The sequence below is a fragment of the Carcharhinus amblyrhynchos genome, chromosome 11 (genome assembly GCF_965287045.1).
Source record: "Carcharhinus amblyrhynchos chromosome 11, sCarAmb.v2.hapA, whole genome shotgun sequence".
Taxonomy (NCBI): Eukaryota; Metazoa; Chordata; class Chondrichthyes; order Carcharhiniformes; family Carcharhinidae; genus Carcharhinus; species Carcharhinus amblyrhynchos.
Window position 1 is genome coordinate 41,229,308 of NC_137334.1, and position 21,538 is coordinate 41,250,845.

General features: G+C 38.7%; 2 protein-coding genes across 3 annotated transcripts in view; one reads left to right on the forward strand and one right to left on the reverse strand.

Annotated features, from left to right (window-relative positions):
* Positions 1 to 4,061, forward strand: part of prkra (protein kinase, interferon-inducible double stranded RNA dependent activator) — a 33,417-nt gene extending 29,356 nt beyond the window's left edge. Inside the window, exons 7-8 of the mRNA XM_080198908.1 lie at positions 932 to 1,124; positions 2,256 to 4,061. Of these exons, the coding sequence (XP_080055034.1) occupies positions 932 to 1,124; positions 2,256 to 2,413 (351 nt within the window). The 3' untranslated portion in view covers positions 2,414 to 4,061. The remainder of the gene's footprint in view (positions 1 to 931; positions 1,125 to 2,255) is intronic.
* A 3,563-nt stretch (positions 4,062 to 7,624) lies between these two features.
* The window catches only part of osbpl6 (oxysterol binding protein-like 6), a 156,073-nt gene continuing 142,159 nt past the window's right edge, over positions 7,625 to 21,538 (reverse strand). For both annotated transcript variants that reach the window (XM_080198910.1, XM_080198909.1), the window contains 5 exons: positions 18,978 to 19,122; positions 17,828 to 17,972; positions 14,417 to 14,543; positions 11,501 to 11,623; positions 7,625 to 11,199 (listed from right to left, as the gene is read on the reverse strand). In XM_080198910.1, coding sequence (XP_080055036.1) covers positions 11,091 to 11,199; positions 11,501 to 11,623; positions 14,417 to 14,543; positions 17,828 to 17,972; positions 18,978 to 19,122 — 649 coding nt within the window. In that variant the 3' untranslated portion in view covers positions 7,625 to 11,090. The remainder of the gene's footprint in view (positions 11,200 to 11,500; positions 11,624 to 14,416; positions 14,544 to 17,827; positions 17,973 to 18,977; positions 19,123 to 21,538) is intronic.

Below are 21,538 nucleotides of genomic sequence, written 5' to 3' on the forward strand. Positions count from 1 at the left end.
ACACCAATGTCTCTACTTTCTCAAAATACTAAGGAAATTTGGTGTATCAGCTCTGACTCTCTCCAACTTTTGCAGCTGCACCATAGAAAGCATTTTTCTGGTTGTATCATAGCTTGGTATGGCTCCTTCTCTGTCCAAGACCACAAGAAACTACAAAACGTTATGAATGTAGCCCAATCCATCACGCAAACCAGCCTCCCGTACATTGACTCTGTCTACACTTTCCGCTGCTTTGGTAAAGCAGCTAGCATTATTAAGGACTCCATGCATCCCAGACATTCTCTTTTGTATCTTTTTCCTGAAGGAAGAAAGTGGAAAAGTCTGAGGTCACGTACCATCCGACTCGAAGAGCTTCTTCCCTGCTGCCATAGACTTTTTGAATGGACCTACCTTGCATTAAGTTGATCTTTCTCTACACCCTAGCTATGACTGTAACATTACATTCTGAGTACTCTTGTTTCCTTCTCTATGAATGGTATGCTTTATCTGTATAGCATGCAAGAAACAATATTTTTCACTGTTAATACATGTGACAATAAATCAAATCAAAAGTATAAATGAAAATGTAGGGTACGTATGACTTGTGGATTGTTTAGCTACCCATATTAAGTTATGGAACAAATACATCTTTTTAAACACATTGGATTCCTGAAAAAGGCTAGAAGAGCCAATTTGAAACATTTTAGACCACAACGTTGTTGGGTTTGAATCCTGTAATGCCCTCCCCCAGCAAAAACAGAGAATATGGTATTCAGCCAAATCTCCATGAACAACAAGAGCAGGGTGGGGAATTCCAGTGCAGGCAAGGTTGGAGAATTCTGACCAGAATTTGATCGAATGGAGTTTCAATGTTTTACCTCAATTTTTGTGAGAATAAGCTAGATCAGTTAATTCTATGCAAGTGTCAAAGTCAAACTTGTATGTGCTTCAGATACCTGAAGATAAATGGAATGGTTCAAGGGGAAAGATATTGGTAAGCAGCTGGGACCTGCTAAGAAATTCATCTGGAGAAAAAATTAACCAATTGAGGAGGAGTCCACTCAGCATTCCCAACACTGACTATAGTCTGATGTTGGCAGAAGTGATGGAAGAGCAAGGATTTGATGTCTCCTATCTGGATATAGGTATGTAAATTATAATAGTCTGTCGTCTTAGTTAATGATTTTCACTTCTCAGAATGGAGCTGAATATTTTACATGATTTAATAGAATATCCAGTCAAAACATTTGGTAAACAGCTAATGTTCAATTAGGAGTCTACTAGTCATTTTGTAATTCTTATATTGAATGGAAGTTGCAATACAGAACTAAAGCTAATAGAACATTACAGCACAGTACAGGCCCTTCAGCCCACAATGTTGTGCCAAGCTATGTCCAATCCCAAGATCAAGCTATCCCCAATAATCTCGCTATTGTACACAATCCTTCTCAACAATGTTAATCTAGAGGTCTTGTGGCACTGTGGATAGCGTCCTTCAAGCCAGAAACTCTGGTTCAAATCTTACTTCAGGACTTGATGACCAAGAAAGATGTGTTCATCGTACTCCTTCCAATATATAACCAATGGCAGGTGGTAAGAGTGGAAGAAAGATTCCTGATCAGAGATGTGATAGAAAGAAAATTGGGACATCTATAATCACTATAGCTCTGGGCTACAACATGCACCTAAAGTGCATGTTGTAACAATAACTTGGACTCCAGTTGGCTAGACAACCGGTGTGGATCGGATTGGTGCCAATGACAGAGTTCAGTTCTTGTTCTGGTTGCAATGGATCCCTGAGCTGCTTTCTGGCTCTAGCCCTGGTGGAGATCATGACACTGTAGATGGATCTGTCTTTGGACTCAACTGAAGGAGAAGAATTAATCCACATCTGTTATTTACCATATGCATGTCCACACCATATATGCTTATGGGTATGTTAAACTTAATTCAATGACGGACTCTATTTTTGCTCAATTCATTTTTTGAAATCGGTCCCAAAGTGCTTAGAAGTGATCTTTAGAGTTATCTTAATCTGACTTTTGTGTTGATACTGTGACTTACATTGATTTTTTAACTGTACTGATTGTAACAAGTATGCATTTCAAATGAACCTTGGGTATTTGTAATGATGACTGGACTGGAGGTTACCATCTCATTATGTAAGTTATGAATCAAGACTATTTAACTTGATAACACCTTTCTATGAAGGCTTACTGATTGTTTGACTTGTGTTTAATTGGGGGAAGAACTGATTACATTTTGTTCTGTTACAGATGAGTTGACTGTGAATGGGCAGTATCAGTGTTTAGCTGAGCTCTCAACTCAGCCAGTTACTGTATGCCATGGTACTGGAATTTCCCGTAGTAATGCTCATAATGATGCTGCCCACAATGCACTGCAATATTTGAAGATTATGGCTGGAAGAAATTAAGATTCAAGTTTCATCTACATTGCCCTAGAAGAGAAATAAGCAACTTCGAGAAGTATTTTTCTAAATTACGTCATTGAAGCACAGCCTGAGATTTTAAGCTGTATTTTAAAGATTGGCCTAGGTGTATGTATGTATGTGCACACAACAAACTGTTTTGAGTGTTTCCTTAGTACTAAAAGTCTAAAAGACCTGGACTGTTTTAAAGAATTACACAGTACCTTTGAAAAGCAACTCATCAAGAAACTGATTTTTAAACATTTCTCCCCAGCCCTGTCCCTAAATGACAAATGGAGTCTCATTGGAGATTTATTTATGGAAAGTAAAATAGTCAGACACACCTTCCTATATATAATTTAATTGTCAGTTTTGTCCAGTTCGTGTTCAAAGATGAATGACACCAGTTAATTAAAAATAACATTTTGAAACATTTAGCAGGATTTTATTAACTCAAAACTATAACAGGCAGATTTCTTTAAAAAAAAGTCTTTCCTTTTGTTTAGATGTACATGAAGTTAGTTAATGGCCCCTACTAAACTCTGTAGCTCCCTGATCCATGTTGTTCAGGTTGGGCGCAGACAGATGGATCAATTGGACCTCTTTCCACCCATATGTCCTAGCTTGTCACTTTACTGCAATATTTTTAAAATTCTTTTAATGAGGAAGCTTAGCCATTCAAAAATACTTGAAATCAGTTTTGTCATCTACCAAAGTAATAATGATATCAAATGATGCATAAAAGAAAAATTCATTTGACATATAATAACTGTTACAGGTGAATATTGAGGCCCAGTGTAAGTTTTCATTATAACTGATCATCAGGTCATCCCTGAGTTTTCATGTTTTTATGCTTCTGTATCAGACTTTTTTTTAATAGAAACATCAACTTTTTAGGCGTATGAATATAAATAAACATTGTCATAGCTTTATAAGCAGATACATTTGTGCTAATATTGAGTGGGAATGAATATACCATTATTTATTTATAATGAGGCCTAAATAATTTTTCCATCAGTTTTTAACTTTTCACAGTTTAACTTTTTAACATGTTGACAATCTGAAAATACATTTGCATAACACAGCTAGATAAAAATTGGATTTTCCTATTAAAAGTAATCCTGACTGAGGCTGTTCAATTAATAACTGAAATGCTAAACTATTTAAATTTTTAATCCAGAGTTGTCTATGCTCCAAACAGTGTTTGGAGACACTAATTCTACAGAAACCATGTTCATTTATGATAACAGTTCTTGTATAGACAAAACAATCTGTCTTAACATCCCTGGTTAGCCATTTAATGATTGACTTGAACTGTATGATTGTAAGCATGCTTTGTTTTCAGTCTTTGTATATTAAAAAGATATTTACAAAATATTAATTGTATAAATCCATCTGTAGACTTAATTATGGAAATGATTATTACTTTCACTAATAATTTTGTATCTGATTGGTTCAAGAGAGCCACTTAAGAGCCTCAGGAAATTTATCTTCATGACATAGACCTCATGTTTCAGGCCTTCCATTGTCTGATATCAACGTGGCAGTTTTTCTGTAATTTATACTTCAGGAGCTAAATGAGAACTTTAGCTGTGTTATTGTGATGTAATTTCATAGTAAAACTAAAGATGAATAAAGGTATTGTGTAAAAACAGATTCATTAATTTTGCTTGTGAAGGGCCTGAAAATTTGACCTAACTGACCAAAGTCTCCAATACAGTGGAAACATATTGGAAAAGCTGGTTGTGCTTGCATTGTGGGATTTCATTGGTGTAAATAACATTTTAATTAAGTTTTTTTCTCTTCACAGGACCCAGTTTTGCTATTTTAACACTCTTAGTTCACTTGTCACATGTTAAATTTGTACTGGTAGAAAAGGCTCCTCTCAACCCTACGTTAAAAGAATATGAGCTGTCAAACCTACCCCTTGACTGCAAATGAAGTCAGCTCACAAATTGTTGCTTTTCGCTTCACATGTGTGAAGACTTCTACCATTACAGCAGATTGATTTTTTTTCCTTTGGAAAAGGGTCAAGATCTATGATACTAATCCACTTCCCTCCTTCCCAGCCCCTATTGTCTGGAGTATATTTAAATTTTAGTGGCACAGTAGGCTTACATGAACATGTTCTGGTGCCTATTTGGTTACACTGAGGGGGAATTTAGCATAGCCAATGCACTTAATCAGCATGTCTTTCAGATTGTGGGAGGAAATCCACACAGACATAGGGAGAATGCGCAGACTCTGCATAATAACCCAAGTAGGGAAGTGATCCTGGGTCCTGTGAGGCAGTAGTGCTAATCACTGTCACCCCCTCTCCCCCCCCCCCCCCCCCCCATTATTTACATGCCACACTATATGTTTTTAACCAAACCAGGTGGATTTAGATGTTTGATTCATTCACAAAAATCAGTTAAGCCCTTTGAATGCATACAGGAAATAAATGCAACATTTTAGGTTGTAGATTTACAATTACAGTAAAGAAATAAGGCATCTAGTGAAAATAAAAAAGATTGAGATTCTTTGTATAAGGTGGCAATGTCAAAAAAGTGAAGTAATTAATTAGAACTTTGTAGTAATTAATGTGTAGTGAGACAGGGCATTCGGGATTACTTTTAAGTTGCATGTCAAAAAAGCTTTCTATACATTACTCCAGCAATACCACACTGTTATTTTTTGATTCATTCATGGGACATGGGTGTTGCTGGCTGACCAGCATTTATTGCCCGGAAGATTTATTTGGTAGCAAAAGTCACTAGCTTTTGGAGCGCTGCTCTGAAATGTTGGCCACACCTACTAAGGACATTAGTGAACCAGATGGGTTTTTCTGACACTCATAAGAAATAGGCCATTTAACCCTTCGAGCCTACCCCGCATGCTCATCAGTAGATTTTAATTCCAGTTTTTTTTGTGTCATGGTACTGTATCATCACAAACAGTAGATAAGATACTGACAAAATTTAAAATGAGAATTTAAAGCTTGGAATATTAATTTACTAACTAGTACATAAGTTACCAATATTTCACTGCACTGCTTGAACTTTGCTATAATGGTTTACTTGAACTAGAATAACTACAGCATCAACACATGCTGTAAATTCTGAGCTATAATCTAGCAAAATTGAAAACTGAATTTGGATGACAAACTATAGATTGAATTTTAGCTGTAATACTTGCCTAGGTTTGGAGAACTCATTGTTTCTATACCATAATTGACAAAGAGTAAGGAGTTGGTATATAAAATATTACATACTGCAGCTGTTGTAGAACCAGAAACTAATGAATAGAATGCATTTTCATTACTTACTTACTGAACAGCTACTAAACATTCAGGAAATATTCAATTAACAAATGATAGATTCAACAGAGCCTAAAGGTACTCTTTATTCATATTACTTCATCATAAAAGGGACCTAACTTAGCTGAATGACAATTTTTTGATTTTACTTTCTTGGGCTGCAAATCTACAGCATATTGGCAGAGTGGTTAGCACTGCTGCCTCATAGCACCAGGGACCCAGGTTTGATTCCCAGCTTGGCTCACTGTGTATGCAGAGTTTGTATGTTCTCCTGCTTGTGTGTTTTCTCCCACATTCAGAGATGTGCGGGTTAAGTGGATTGGCCATGCTAAATTGCCCCTTTAATGTCAGGAGGATTAGCTAGGGTAAATGCATTGGGGTTATCAAGGACGAAATAGCGAGGCATCTTGAGGGGAACTGCTTGATAGAGCAGATGCAGCATGGTTTCGTTAAAGGGCAGTCGTGTCTGACAAATTTACTGGAGTTTATGAGGATGTGTCTCGGGCGGTGGATAGAGGAGAGCCAGTGGATGTGGTCTTTCTGGATTTTCAGAAGGCGTTTGACAAGGTACCTCACAAGAGGTTATTGCAGAAGGTCAGGGGACATGGAGTTGGGGGTAGGGTGTTAGCGTGGATAGAGGACTGGTTGTCAAATAGGAGGCAGAGAGTGGGGGTCAATGGGTGCTATTTGGATTGGCGGATGGTGACTAGTGGAGTGCCCCCGGGTTCGGTGCTGGGGCCTCAGCTATTTACCATTTATATAGATGATCTGGAGGAGGGCACCGAGTGTAGGGTGTCGAAATTTGCTGATGACACCAAAATTGGTGGCAAGGCAAATTGTGCGGAGGGTGGGGAGAGCCTAGGCTGGGCGAATGGGCCAGGAAATGGCAAATGGAATTTAATGTTGGCAAGTGCGAGGTGGTCCACTTTGGTAGGAATAATGGTAGGAAGGATTATTACTTACGTGGAGAAAAACTGCAGCAGGCGACGGTGCAGAGGGACCTCGGGGTCCTTGTGCATGAGTCGCAAAAACCCAGCTTGCAGGTGCAGCAGGTGGTCAGGAAGGCGAATGGGATGCTGGCCTTCATCGCGAGGGGGATTGAATATAAAAGTAGGGAGGTCTTGCTGCGGCTGTATAGGGCATTGGTGAGGCCGCAGCTGGAGTAGTGTGTGCAGTTTTGGGCGCCGTACTTACGCAAGGATATTTTGGCCTTGGAGGGAGTGCAGAGGAGGTTTACTAGGCTGATGCTGGAGTTGAGGGGGTTGAGCTATGAGGAGAGGCTGAATAAATTAGGCTTGTACTCGTTAGAGTTTAGAAGAATGAGGGGAGATCTCATTGAGACGTATAAGATGATGAATGGGATGGATAGGATAGAGGTGGAGAGACTCTTCCCGCTCAGAAAGGATAGTAGGACTAGGGGGCACAGCCTCAAGATAAAGGGGGGGCGGTTTAGAACGGAGTTGAGGAGGAACTTCTTCACTCAAAGGGTGGTGAATCTCTGGAATTCTCTGCCCGTTGAAGTGGTGGAGGCTACCTCGCTAAATATTTTTAAGACGCGGGTTGATGGGTTTTTGATAAGAGAGGGGATTAAGGGTTATGGGGAGAGGGCGGGAATGTGGAACTGAGCCGGGACAGATCAGCCATGATCTTATTGAGTGGCGGGGCAGGCTCGAAGGGCTGGTTGGCCTACTCCTGCTCCTATTTCTTATGTTCTTATGAGGATAGGGTCTGGGTGGCATTGTGATTGGAGCAGACTTGATGGGCCAAATGGCCTCCTGCACTGTAGGATTCTATACAGCTTCTATCTCAAAATATAGTAGGCATTGCTAAATAACTGATGTGCTATTTCTCAAAGAAAGTCTATTGCTGCTACTAACCAAAGAGCTTAAGACTGAAGGAAAAACAATCCACAGTCCCAATGGTGCCATACAATTTTATTAGAACAAGCACAGATAGCAGCAGTGTACAGAATATAAGTACATATATGCATTAATTAACAATTGCACTTCTTCAGAGGCCCTTTTAAAATATGCACTTCAGTAACCTATTTATGCATCACTGTCAGGTTTAGCACCAGTCAGTTCATTTCTGTCTTCCAAGACAACTCATCACTACAGACCTTTTGGTAAGGCATTTGTAACATTCATTGGCAGGCTAATTTATACTTGCACATGCAACTTAATTTACATTGCAACAGACACTGCAGTGTGAATTCTCTCTAAACAAACATATTAAAATTTATCTATTTAAGTCAGGCACAGCCTGAAAATACAGAAAAGTAGACACCTGTTGAAACATATAATACAGGTACAAAGCAATTCACTTTGTTCAGCAAAGCCCAATGCTTCAGTACGAAAGATACTTCCCTTTTTAATATTTTGTAATTCCCAAAGATGAATTCCAATCACAGGATAGGTGGCAAAGGGATAGAATGAAAATTGATTAAGTAATTGAGGGATGGAATAAATATTCCAGTTTTGGAAAATGTAACTACATTATTTTACACATGTAATGTTCTGAAGAATGAACATGCAATGGACATCTTAGGCTCCATTTCCTTATTTAGATAACCAAACATAGTGATTGCAGTTTCCTTTTCAAGTATAACTAATGCAACTTTAGATATTGTTACTCAGCTGCTGTTTGGCAAAGGTTTAACAAGAAATATGTTTTAAGTGACAGGGATAGGAGATTTTTCCTTTTGAAATTAGAATTTTAGAAAAGTTATTGAATGAAAAAAATAGTTTCTAAATTAGAAACCAACGACACTTAACAAAATCCAACAGTAAATTGATATCCCAATTTTGGCCTAAGGACTATACTTCAATAGATTTAATTTTTCAGCAATTGGACCTTAAGGCACTCAAGTAGAACTACTGATCAAAAAGTTATAGCCAAAAAAGAAACAGAAGAAATGGAATGGCTAGAATAATTAATGTATTAAGTGGTTATTCAACTGATACGATTTTGCTATTTAGGACAAGTAACAGTTTTAGGATGAATCATTAAATAATTTCAGTGGTGGAATACAAAAAGAGTTTTACAGATATGTTACGATTTGAAGACTCATTGTTCAGAAATAATGGATAATTTCAGCACAACAGCAACATAAATAATCACATTACTGTTGTTCAGTAACTTATTCACACAACACAAATCTAATAGCTTCTGGAATTTTAAAAAGGCTTTTACTATGGAAGTATATTGGTAAAACCTCTATTTACATTCTTAATCACATTGTTCTAGATGCATTTATTTGAAAATACATCTGTAACACGATCTAATGAAATCTATACAGCTATGATGAAAAGTAATCAATATAGTGCAGTGTCTAATAATTTTATGACAATTTTAGAAAAGTTGACCAATATTTTAGTTCATATGTGCTTTGTAGATGGATTTTTATGATTTCTTTCTTAGTTATCAATCTCTGAACCCAGCTGTTCACAAAGTAACGTGTAAGCTATATTTATGTTCACTAACAAAAAAGTAATCTTCATATTTTCCTGATAAGCTGAGCAGGTAAAACCACAAAATTAGTTTATTAATCTAGTGAAACAACTAGCATTGATATATTGGGAAAATTAAAGCACAAACTACATAAAGAAATAGCAAGACATTGTCATTCACTCAATATTCCTTACAATATGAAAGCTGAAAATCTAAAAAATGTGACCGTGATTCTTTCATTTGAAAGCAATAAATGGCTCCACTTGTCAACTGTTGCTAAGTGAAAGAATAATAATGATATTGAATAGTAAATAGGATCAAATGAAATGATCTTAAGTTTTTGAGACATCAGACAGGCTGTAAAATGAAATGAGTAGCAATGTCTTTCTTAACTCACAGTTAACTGCATATAACCAGTTGCTTAATTAACTTAACCAACAAGATAGAAAATCCTCATTCTGTTCAATGCATTAATAACTGAAATAGACTATGTGTTTACATATTGTTCGGTGGTCCTTTTGGTAACTTTTCTTCGGGAGAGTAGCACTTCTTCTAGAATCTAAAATGCTGACAGTATGATTTTGTATTACCCTGTCATATGCAGATTACGTTATTTAATTACTCAGCTAGTTGGCTATGATGTCTCGAATATTAAAAAAAAGGTCTAGATTTTCTTGTGCGGATTTGTTGCATTTCAAAATTGATAGGCTTACGTTCATGAATTTTACATAATGCATTAGAAAACTTGCATTGAGTTTAGGGCAGCTATGCTATGTATGTGCATCTTACATATCTTGATATATGGTACAGCCTGCTATGTTTCACCAAAGGCGGTTGGAATCCAGTATGATGGAGAAAACAGTTAATTACATCTAGTTAACTGATAATGGCTACATCACATAAAAGATGATCACGGAAAACCTTTAAACAAAATGAACACATTCAGCTTAAATATCACTAATAAATTATAATACCTCTTAATACGACCATCAGTGTACTCAGCAAGACATTCTGTTTATCAAATGGTTTTCTAATAAGTGAAGTGACTGGGGATTGGCTTTATTGATTAGTATATATTTCCTTTAAAATACCACTGCCATTAAATGAGTTCCAATAACAGGTTTCTATTGCCGCACCATTGCTTATATCTTCCCAGACTGAACGTGCATACAACTACTCATTGAAACTGAATTTAAAATACACCGTGTACTGAAACTTGTTGTTTGTGAACACAGTTTCTTGCTTGCGCTTGCAGGACCCATAATAAATGATGTAGAACTTTTTATACATCAGTGTATAAATATTACTGATAAATATATATTCTTTATAAACTTTAAAATTGTGACACAGAACATAAATGGCAAGCCAGGTGAAAACAAAGCCCATCTTAAATGGTGGAAGAAAGTAATGAATGCTGAATGAGACCACATTAATAAACATTAGTGAATTTCAACCCAATTATTGTCCTGTACTCTAGGCACATTAATCTTTGATGTGATGCATTATATTTGAAAGTGAGTTGACTGTATGTAGATCTCCAGAATAAAAACCATGTTTGCTAAAGGTATTTACTATTTTAAGGCATGAAAATGAATGTTGAAACATTTTAGCAAAAAGCCATGATAGTTATTAATGCTTCATTAGGATTATATTTTCATAAATATGTGACTGTCAAACAGCCATCCCTATTCTTGTGCATTCACTTTAAATTACACTTTTGGTTTACCAAAAATTCACAGTTTTAGTGGAAAACAATTTTCTAAACCAGTGTTTGGGTCATGGCCTATATTTATAATGATGTCTGTAAATAAACAGACATACCTAGCGTATGACCAGCAAAACCACAAGAACACAGTAAGATTTATAATAGCAATAATAACTTATGCATAGTTAATTTCTTCTGTGAAGAGTGTATTTTTATTTTTTCAGATCCAGTTACCAAAGTGTTAAGGTCTCTAATTTATTAAACCCTGGATCCTTCCGCAGTTCCCAGTAGTTGCCATTGCTCATCCAGGATTCTCTCTGATTACCTTCATAAACTTTCCTGCAAAAAAATTATAGAGCTTTAGTTAAAATCACCCACAAATGCAAAGATGGGAATTTTACTGTCCCACCTGCCATGGGGCTCGTAGCAGGCATGACACGGACCATGTAAAAGTCTGTTGGCCTCAGACAGGATTTTCCTGTCTTGAGGTAAGCATGGCTGAAAAATCCCACCCAAACTCTGTGAATAAAATAAGCCATTATGATTTCAGATCATGAGCTAGCCGAGGCAAATTAGTTACTACAGATTCTTCCTGAAATGCAACAGAAATACACCTAAAGCAATGATGGTCAGCACTCACTTAAAAAATCGTGGTTGATAAATTGTATTGTTTTCTTCCATAAACCTTCTCCGCTCCCTTTGCAATTCTTCTATTCTACGCTTCTCAGCTGCAGCAGCTTCAATATTTCCTTCTTCCAAATATCTGGTGAGAAAAGGTACAAACTCAGTATTGCTTCTGAATTGGTGTTTGAATTGGCTGGTGCCTGATAGATAAAATCCATTTCTTCATTTTGTTGGGAATATGCTTGTAGAAATAATACTAAGGCACAAGGGGGAGCCAGTTTGTGTGCAACATTCTTTCCGGACAGTAACACGAGGTAACAAATCTACACTGATTATTTACATTTCTGTTAATTTCAGCAAGAATAATATTACGCTGAAAATCAGCCTCGTATCACTGGTAGTGCTCTTACCATCGAGTCAGGTCATGGGTTCAAGCCAACTCTAAGGAATTTAAGCATATAATCTAACCTATTATACATAATCACTGTAACATTACTAGAGGGACTCCTGTCACCAGTGGTGTGCCGCAGGGCTCGGTACTTGGACCTCTTCTATTTGTGGTATATATTAATGACTTGGAAGAGGGGGTAGGTGGTGTGATCAGCAAATTTGCTGATGACACCAAGATGGTTGGATTGGCGGGTACTGAGGAGCAGTGCCTGGCAATGCAACAGGACATAGACAGGCTGGTAGATTGGGCAGATAGATGGCAAATGGAATTTAATCCGGAGAAATGCGAGGTGATGCACTTTGGCCGGAATAATGTGGAGGGGAGTTATACGATAAAAGGTAGAACTATCCGGAGTATAGATACGCAGAGAGACCTGGGGGTGCAAGTGCACAAGTCCCTGAAGGTGTCGGTACAGGTGCAGAATGTGATGAGGAAAGCGTATGGTATGTTAGCCTTCATAGGAAGAGGTATAGAATATAAGAGTAGGAGTCTGATGTTGCAGTTGTATAGAACGTTGGTTAGGCCTCACTTGGAGTACTGCGTCCAGTTCTGGTCGCCGTACTACCGGAAGGATGTAGAGATCCTGGAGAGAGTGCAGAGGAGATTTACCAGGATGTTGCCTGGTATGGAAGGGCTGTCTTACGAGGAAAGATTGAATGAACTTGGGCTGTTTTCCCTTGAGAGACGTCGGCTGAGGGGGGATCTAATAGAGGTTTATAAGATTATGAAGAGGATAGATAGAGTAAATGGTGGTAAGCTTTTTCCGCTACAAGAAATGGATAGAACGAGGGGTCACGGGCTTAGGGTGAGGGGGGCTAGGTATAAGACAAATATTAGAGGGCAGTTTTTCACGCAAAGGGTAGTGGGGGTGTGGAATGCACTGCCGAGTAAGGTGGTGGAAGCAGGCACACTAGGGTTGTTTAAGAGTCACTTAGACAGCCATATGAGCGGGCTACATATAGGGGGATATAGTAGGCCTTACTGAACATTGTAGGCTTGGGAATATGTTTTGCCTCAGGAATGTTAGTCTTTGCCTGTTTAATAATGAATTTTTTTGTCTCCACAGGCATTTAAGTCCAGCAAGGGGCATGCAGGCGGCAGGTTGTAGTGGGCTGCTCTTGGATGTTGCTTCGGGAGTTGCCTATTGCTTCATGTCGTTAGTGTGCTTAAACTGGACCATCTCGAGGGCAACATGACAGCTCAGAGACTATCTCTGTTGCTGTGCAGACACATGGATTTGGGCCTGTGTCTGTGGGAGTTTGCACGTTCTCCCCGTGGTTGCGTGGGTTTCCTCCGGGTGCTCCGGTTTCCTCCCACATCCCCCAAAGATGTGCTTTTAGGCTGATTGATTGGGTACTAAAATTGTCCCTAAATTGGACCTCCCTGATCCTCGCACGTTAGGCGTAGACTAAAATCATGAATAGGTCACTGAGATAGTAGGACGGCGGCGCGGGCTCGTTGGGCCGAAGGGCCTGTTTCCCGTGCTGTGTTGTTCTTTGTTTTTTTTTGTTATGGATGAAGCAATAAACCAAGGTTGTACCTGCTTACCCGTGCAAGCATGAAAGATTCTGACCCAAAATTTCCGGTCAGATCAGAACACCCGTGTCTGACCCTGGTCAGACAGAAAGCTACAGACTTAGCTGTGTATGTTGGAAATACTCCGACTTCCTATCCATGTTGCAGAGGAATACTCTCAATGCAGGAATCCTCACAAACAGCAGCAAAGAGAATCAGTGCTCGAGCCACATCCCCCTTTTAACAGCACTAGCTGCCATAAGATAATTTTGTATACATTACACTGTGTTCCTTCATCTAAGTCATTTAGATTTTTATCACTTCAGGCCCCACACTGATCCTTCCTACATTTCACTACTAACAGCCTGTCAACCTGAAAATGCCCTGATATTTGTGTGTCCTCCTCTATCCATGCTAATATACTACAACTCCTTGGCCGGAATTCTCCAGCCATTCATGCACTGTTGCCAGCGAAGATGGAGAATTTGGCACTCAGCCAAATCTCTTTTCACTACAGCATGACCAGAGAATCTGTGCAATGTCGGAGAATCTCACTCTTTATTTTGTGCAGCACCTTGTCAAATGCAATTTGAAAATCCAAATAAGTAACATCCATTGGTTTCACTTTATCTGCCCTGTTAGTTTCACCCTCAACTAACACTAATAAATTTGTCAAATCTGGTTTCCCCTTCAGAAAAGCATGTTGACTTTGCCTTATCACATGATTTTCTAATTGCCCTGTTATCTCTTTTTTTTAAAACTGGTTTGCAGCATTTTCCAAATTTCTGATGTCAGGCTAACAGGCCTGTAGTGCACTGTGCTCCCCTTCTCTCTCTCCTTGAACAATGATGTTACATTTGTTACCTTCCAATTCATGAGAGCATTCCAGTTTCTGGGGGTCATCAACCAGCACTTCTGGGTTCTAATATTGTTATCTCTGAAAGTGGTACATTTAATTCTTTTTACCTCTGATCTGGTCTAAATCTGGCATCTGTTGATGGGAGGAACTCTTTCAATACTGGATCCAATTCATTCAGCTCAATAGCAAATCTCGTAAAACCATAATACATCTCACTGTCTGTCGGCATTGAGCCTGTGAAATTTAAAAAAATGTTTATATACCAAAATAAATATACCTTAACGTCATTGGCATCAAATATACAGACATCACATTATTTTCATTGCAACTAAATTACTTAAGACATTTGTTATGTAGCACTAAATTGATCAAGAAAACATCAGGAATAAAAGTTTGAGCTGTTAAAGACTGGTATCCCATTTACTATTCACTTGCCAACAATTCAGCAATTCTTCCGTTAAATGAAGCAAAGTGCTTTGTGCAACTTTAAATGCAACTTACATGTTTTATCAGTGTCTAAATGTTGACTTGCAGATTACTAACATGACCAAAGTCAGTTTAGGGTGACAAAACATAGACCCTCAACAAAATGGATATTGCAGAACTAACATCTAATGTTATTCAGTTAATGAGACAGTACAACAACAATGCTGTATTCAAATATCATGGTTGTGTCACGTATGCTGTGTCTATTATCCATGCTGATCTATTGGTAGATTTCCCTCTTTCTCATCAAGGATGCATTTACGTTTACACTGCAGGATGACCATCATCATGAAGCAATTTCTGTTTTGAACAGATGTTAAACTTAAATCCAGAGTAAGGTAATAATCAAACTCAGCAGGCCAATTCCCTGAAGGAGAAAGGATTGTATTATACATAAATATGATACATTGCCATTGTCAAACCTGGTTTAAAAAACAGGTAGAGAGAATTCTGATTGAAATCCTGGACTTTTTAAAACAGACTTTGCTGCAAATTTGGGGAGAGTCATTGGGGGCGGGGGCAGTGAGGGGGGGGCGGGGTTAGTGTTTGGGCAGGAAATTGGAGGGTAATGATCCCGCCTCCCTCCAATTAAGTCTGAGACAGGAAGGCTCAAGGATGCCCTTTTAACCTGCCAGCAATTGAGGCCCTTACATGACCACCTGTGCTGGTATTTAACCTGTGACAGTGGGGGCCATGTCACACCAGCCTACAGCCAAGAATACCTGGGCAAGTAGACCTGAAGGGGAAATTCCTCCTTGCTGGGCACTCATGCTGGTGGGAATGGAATAAGATACTCCTCCTTCACATCAACTCCCCATGTCCCCTCCTGCTCACCCACAGGGCCTAGCCCTATGGCTCCAAGACCAATCGTCTGCCCAGGCTGCACTGCAATACTGGCTGTAGCCACTGCTCCCAGCGGTGTTGCTGGTGCTGGAAGGCTGCCAGCCTCTGACTGGCCAGCAGCTCTGAGTTGGGATATCTGTCCCACACTGTGATTTCTGGGGGAAACTGCCCTCAGGCCCAACGGCAGAAAGGTGTGGGACCTCTATTGTGCCTCTTGAAAATTGCCATGGTGGAGAAGCCACTGGTTTATGAGCTGGTAAATGGGCCCCTGTCGCAACCATTAAATTTTGCCCGCTGCTCTGTAAACATTTACATTTACAACCGTTAGGCTGAGTAGGCAGTGTTTATCTGTTCTATATCCCTCAGCCAGGGGAAGCAACCTCTCAGTGTCTACCCTGTCAAGCCCCTTCAGAAGCCTGTATATGTTTCAATGAGATCACTTCTCATTCTTCTACAGTCCAGAGAACAGACCCAATTTAATCAGCCTCCTGTTGCAAAACAATCCTGTCATCTCAAGACACCAATTTTGTGAACCTTTGTTGCACTGCCTCCAAGACAAGGAGACAGAACTGTGCACCGTACTCCAGGTAGGCACACATGCTTATCATAAGTGCATGAAGCTCTTTTCTGGACTGAACATTTGAACTTGTAGTCAACTTGTTGCCTATCAATTTAAATTCAAACTACAGTCACACATCTCAGACTTGTAGCTGCACACTTCCCTTCTCATTCTATTTCCTAACTGCTACTCAATTTTCATATTATGCAAATCTTTCTTCCAATTTCAATTTTCACCTCACTTTCTACCAAAAGAAATTTGATATAATCAACCTGATAGTTCCTCGCTAGTTCCATACACCCCTCAGATTAAAATTAATCACAATGCGTTAAAACAAAGGTGAACTACAAGCAGCTTCAGAAGTGTTCCACTCCTGGAAACAATACATCATACCTTGTCATGCCTCTTCCCCTCCCCACTGTGCACAGGAGCAATTTAGAGAACAGAAGTGTACCCTGCTGTAAAAGATAGAGTGATTGGGAGCAAAACCACTTTGTCATGGTAATAGAGGCAACATGTCAAGTAGCAAAGGCAGACAGAGAGGGAGATGTCTTTGGCTCTGCTAGGAAGGGAAGGTCCACTCGCTGTCAGGGTTTATTGGGTACATAGAAAACAGCACATCTGCCAACATAATATAACTAATCGCATAGGTAAACAGACATGCGCATGTAAAATAATCTCAGATTTTCAACTTCTATTTATTTAACAGATACTCTCATGAAGTGAACTGTAACAGAGGGAGTTCTACATGTAAATGGTGTGTAAGATATATACGCATATGAATATGTTCCCAAAAGAGATCAGATAATTTGGATGCAATTTTACTTAGAAATCATAGAATTACTACAGTGCAGAACAAAGCCATTCAGCCTATTGAGCCCGTACCAAAAACAATCCCAACCAGGCCCATTCCTATTACCCCACGTATTTACCCTGCTAATCCCCTGACACTGAGGGGCAATTTAGATTGGTTACGTCGATTGACCTAACCAACACATTCTTGGAGTGTAGGAGGAAACCAGAGCACCCTGGGGGAAACCCACATAGACATGGGGAGAACACCCAGATAGTCACCCAAAGCCGGAATTGAACCTGGATCTCTGGTGCTGTGAGGAGCAGTGTTACCCACTGTGCTGCCCATCCAATGAGAACAGGATCAAACACCCATTTTACAAGTTACCCAATTTTACACATCACTGGCTTTAACTGGGTTGTAAAACAGGCATCTAGTCAGAACCTGTTTTATTCACACAGCTGGGGTTAGGTTAAGGTTACTCCTATTGTTTTGAATATCCTTCCAGTTACTAAAATGTAAAATATTTCTTTTGGTTATTGTTTTCACAACAGAACTTTACTTTTTGGAAAAAACAAAGGTATCCTAAATCACAATATACCCAAGGATCTAAGTGGTTACTGTGGAAATCTGATCTACTTATTGAAATTATAATTGAAAATGCCAATAATAAAGGGGCCAGAAAATGAGGTAGTGGTGGTGGTCTCAAAATAGGATGCAAGATGTTGCTGTTGCTCTAAATGTCAGTTCTTTGTCATCACTAATTTAATTAGTTCACACTCTATATGTTGAGCTCCAAAACTTGCACTGTGATATATCACTCATCAATGAATTCACCTGGTCTCCATGTGCATTTGGCAGAGGGTGCAACTCCACAATACAGCCCTTCGTGCCACTTGCCAAACAGTCGGCGTACTACCTTCCCTTCCTGATCCATCACAAGTCCTTGGACTTCATTTACGTTTGAGCTCCAGTAATTTCCCTTTGCAAGTAAAGGGAAGAAATATGATTATGTGACAAACAAACACTGATTCCTATAATATTTACGACGCTCTAATTGTGAGATAAGGCAACCATTAGTCTTCTACAATTGCATATTTAAACTAAGTTTATTTTTCAACACTGCAAAGTGAAGAGAAAGATATTAAATATGTAACACTTTAAGCATAATCAGAATTAATGATGCACAATGCGTGTCAATAATGCCAGTGTTGAAACATTATTTGTAAATGCATTCAAGTAAGTTTGATCAAATTCAGGATCAGAGTCAAAGAACAAAAGAACAAAGAAAATTATAGCACAGGAACAGGCCCTTTTGCCCTCCAACTCTGCACCAAGCATGCTGCCCCAAGCTCTTCTGGGGACCACATCCCTCTATTGCCATCCTATTTGTGTTTGTCAAGACAGCCCTTAAAAGTCACTATCGTATCTGCTTCTACTACCTCCCCCGACAGCGAGTTCCAGGTACCCACTACCTTCTGTATAAAAACCTTGCCTCATTCAGCTCCTATATTGTAGACTTCTCTTGGGAGAAAAGGAAATGAGATGATGAAGGAAGTCAGCATTTACTAGAAAACATTGTACACAAACGAAAGAAGCACTGCAGGAAATTGTATTATGGTGCCATTATTATTCAGTGTTGTGCTTCTGTAGTTAGCTCTATTTCATCCTCTCCTATCTAATCATTTTCCAACATTGCTTCCTTGGTGAGCAGAATGTGCCATATTACACCAATAGTGGGTGAATATCAGCATGATGCAGCATCATACAATGCTTAGATCAAACAAAGCACTTCTAATATCAAAACCAAACCATAATTCCAGAACTTGAATGTTATTATGCAATAAATCTAAAATGGATTAGTTATAACTGAAAGGCATCCTTGAGAAACATTTTCACAGACAAATTCCATACAATTACACAACTGATTTTTTGCATTCAATCAAGAATAGTCTTTTTATATTAATGGAAATGTATCTGCATTTACCTTAATGAAAGTCAGTTTACAAATACACGCATTATTCTTTATGTTTCTAATGGTGATTTCTCCATAGTGTTCTATCCAACGACGCCCACTAAGGATGTTGTGTATACATGTGGTAACTTTGTTCCATTCAAAATGATCACCATATCTAAAATATCAAGTAATTATTCTGCAATTATACAATTACATTTAGCTGGTAGCAAACACATGAGGAAATATAATATAGATGTGGTTTCCTGGTTCAAATGATTAGGCTTACAAACAAAATAATAAACACTATAAAAAGGAGTATGAAAAGCAAGTTGCAAGGAATATCAAAATCAATGCAAAACCTATTACATGAGGAAAACAGAAGAAATGTACCTCTGATAATGGTAACGTCAATGAAAATAAGGAAATATACTAAATACTTATTTAGTTTCAGTACCTACAGTAGAGGAACAGGTCAGAAAAAGCCTGGCCTCCTCCTTGCCTCTTTTACTATTTATATGTTTATCGAAGACTTTTGACTTCCCTTTCAAGTTAGTTGCCGGCTTCTTCTCATATTCTCTTTGCTTCTCATTTCCTTTACCACTGCTCCTTCAAATTTTCTATAGGTAGCCTGGACCTCATTATATGATCAAAATTAAATCTGACATAATTGCCCTTTTTCATTTTCATTTATCTCTTTTCCTCATCCAGGGAATTCTAGCTTTTGTTGCCTTACCTTTCCCCCGTGTGGGAATGTACTTGAACCACCTCTTCTTACGGCAGTTCTGTTACAGTTTTGCCTGACAATTTTTCATTTGAATTTATCCTACACAACTCTGTTCTCAACTCCCTGAAAATTCTCCTCCTCCAATTAAGTATTTTACATTAGATTGCTCCTAGTCCATTTCCATGGCTGATCTAAACCTAATGATATGTTGATCACAGTTCACTAAATAAATCTCCACTGACATTTGATTCACATGGCCCACCTTTCTCCCCAGAACACAGATCCAGCAATATCTCTCTCTTATTGGACTGGCTTCAAAACTCTTCTCCTTACCTGGCCTTTATACTATTGCTATCCCAGTTTACCTAATGATAATAGGCTACCCAACCATGAGAAACAGCTTCACATAATCCATCCTATTAAGCGCATCAGAATCTTATACCTTTCACTGACATCACCTCTCATTCGTCTAAAGTCTAGAGATCTATTCAATCTCTCATATTCAGTCAATCATGTCTCATGAATCAATTCAATGCACATCCCTTGTTAGGTAAGGAGACTAAAACTGCCCACAGTACTCCAGGTGTGGTCTCACCAAAGCCTGGTACAATTGTAGCAAGACTTCCTTTCTTTTGTATCCTAACCTCTTGCAATAAAGCTCAACATAACATTTGCCTTCCCAACTGTTTACAGTATAGATATGTTAAGTTTGTTTCTTGTATGAGAATATATAAATTGCTCTGAACAGCTCCAAGGACCTGGGTTCAAATCCACCTTGGGTGATTGTGTGTGTGGAGTTTGCACATTCTCCCAGTGTCTTCCCATGGGTTTTCCCCAAGTACTCTGATTTCCTCCCACAGTTCAAAGGTGTGCAGATTAGGTGAATTGGCCATGCTAAACTGCACCTTAGTGTCCAAAAACGAGTAGGTTAGGTGAATTAGCCCTGGTCAATGTGTGGGGTTACAGGAATAGGGCGGGGAGAGGGCCTGGGTAAGATACTCTGTCAGAGAGTTGGTGCAGATTCGATTGACTGAATGGCCTTTACTGCACTGTATGGATTCTATGATTCTACAAAAAATGCTTCTCAACATTTAGAAAAGCTTCTCAACATTTTCTATTCTTCCTACCATAGTGAATCTCACATTTGCTCAAGTCTTATTCCATTCAACACCTTATGGTCCATTCATTTAATCTCTCCATATCTCTTTGCAGCCTCTTTACATCCTCCTTCTAGTTCCCACCTAGTTCTGTATAGTCAGCAAACCTGGATACGTTGTTTGCAGTTCCTTTATCTAAGTCATTAATATAGATTGCAAATGATAAGATCCCAGGATTGATCCTCACAGCACTCCACCAGTTACAATTTGAAAATACCTCTATGCTTTCTGTTAATCAATGATCCATACTTACTAATATTTTACCTCCAAGAACCCTCATCTTGTGCAATAATCTTTTATGTGTTGTCCTGTCCAATATCTTTTACATATCCAAATATGCTACATCCACTGGTTCACTTTTATTTACCCTGCTAGTTACATCCATAACAAACCATAATAAAATTATCAAGCCCATTCCCATTCAATAAAGCCATGTTGTCGCCACCCAATCACATTATGATTTTCTAAATGCCTCATAAACATCCACTTAAATAATTGACTACAGCATTTTCTTGATGACTGATGTCAGGTTAACTAGCCTGTGGCTCCCCATTTACTCGATCCCTCATTTTGTGACTTGAAGTGCTACATTTGCCAACTTCAATCCACTGACTTCATTTCAGAATCAATTTATTTTGAAAGATTGCAAACAGTGAATCTACTATATCTGCAGTAGGTCTGTTAGAACCCTGGAATGTAAACTATTAGGT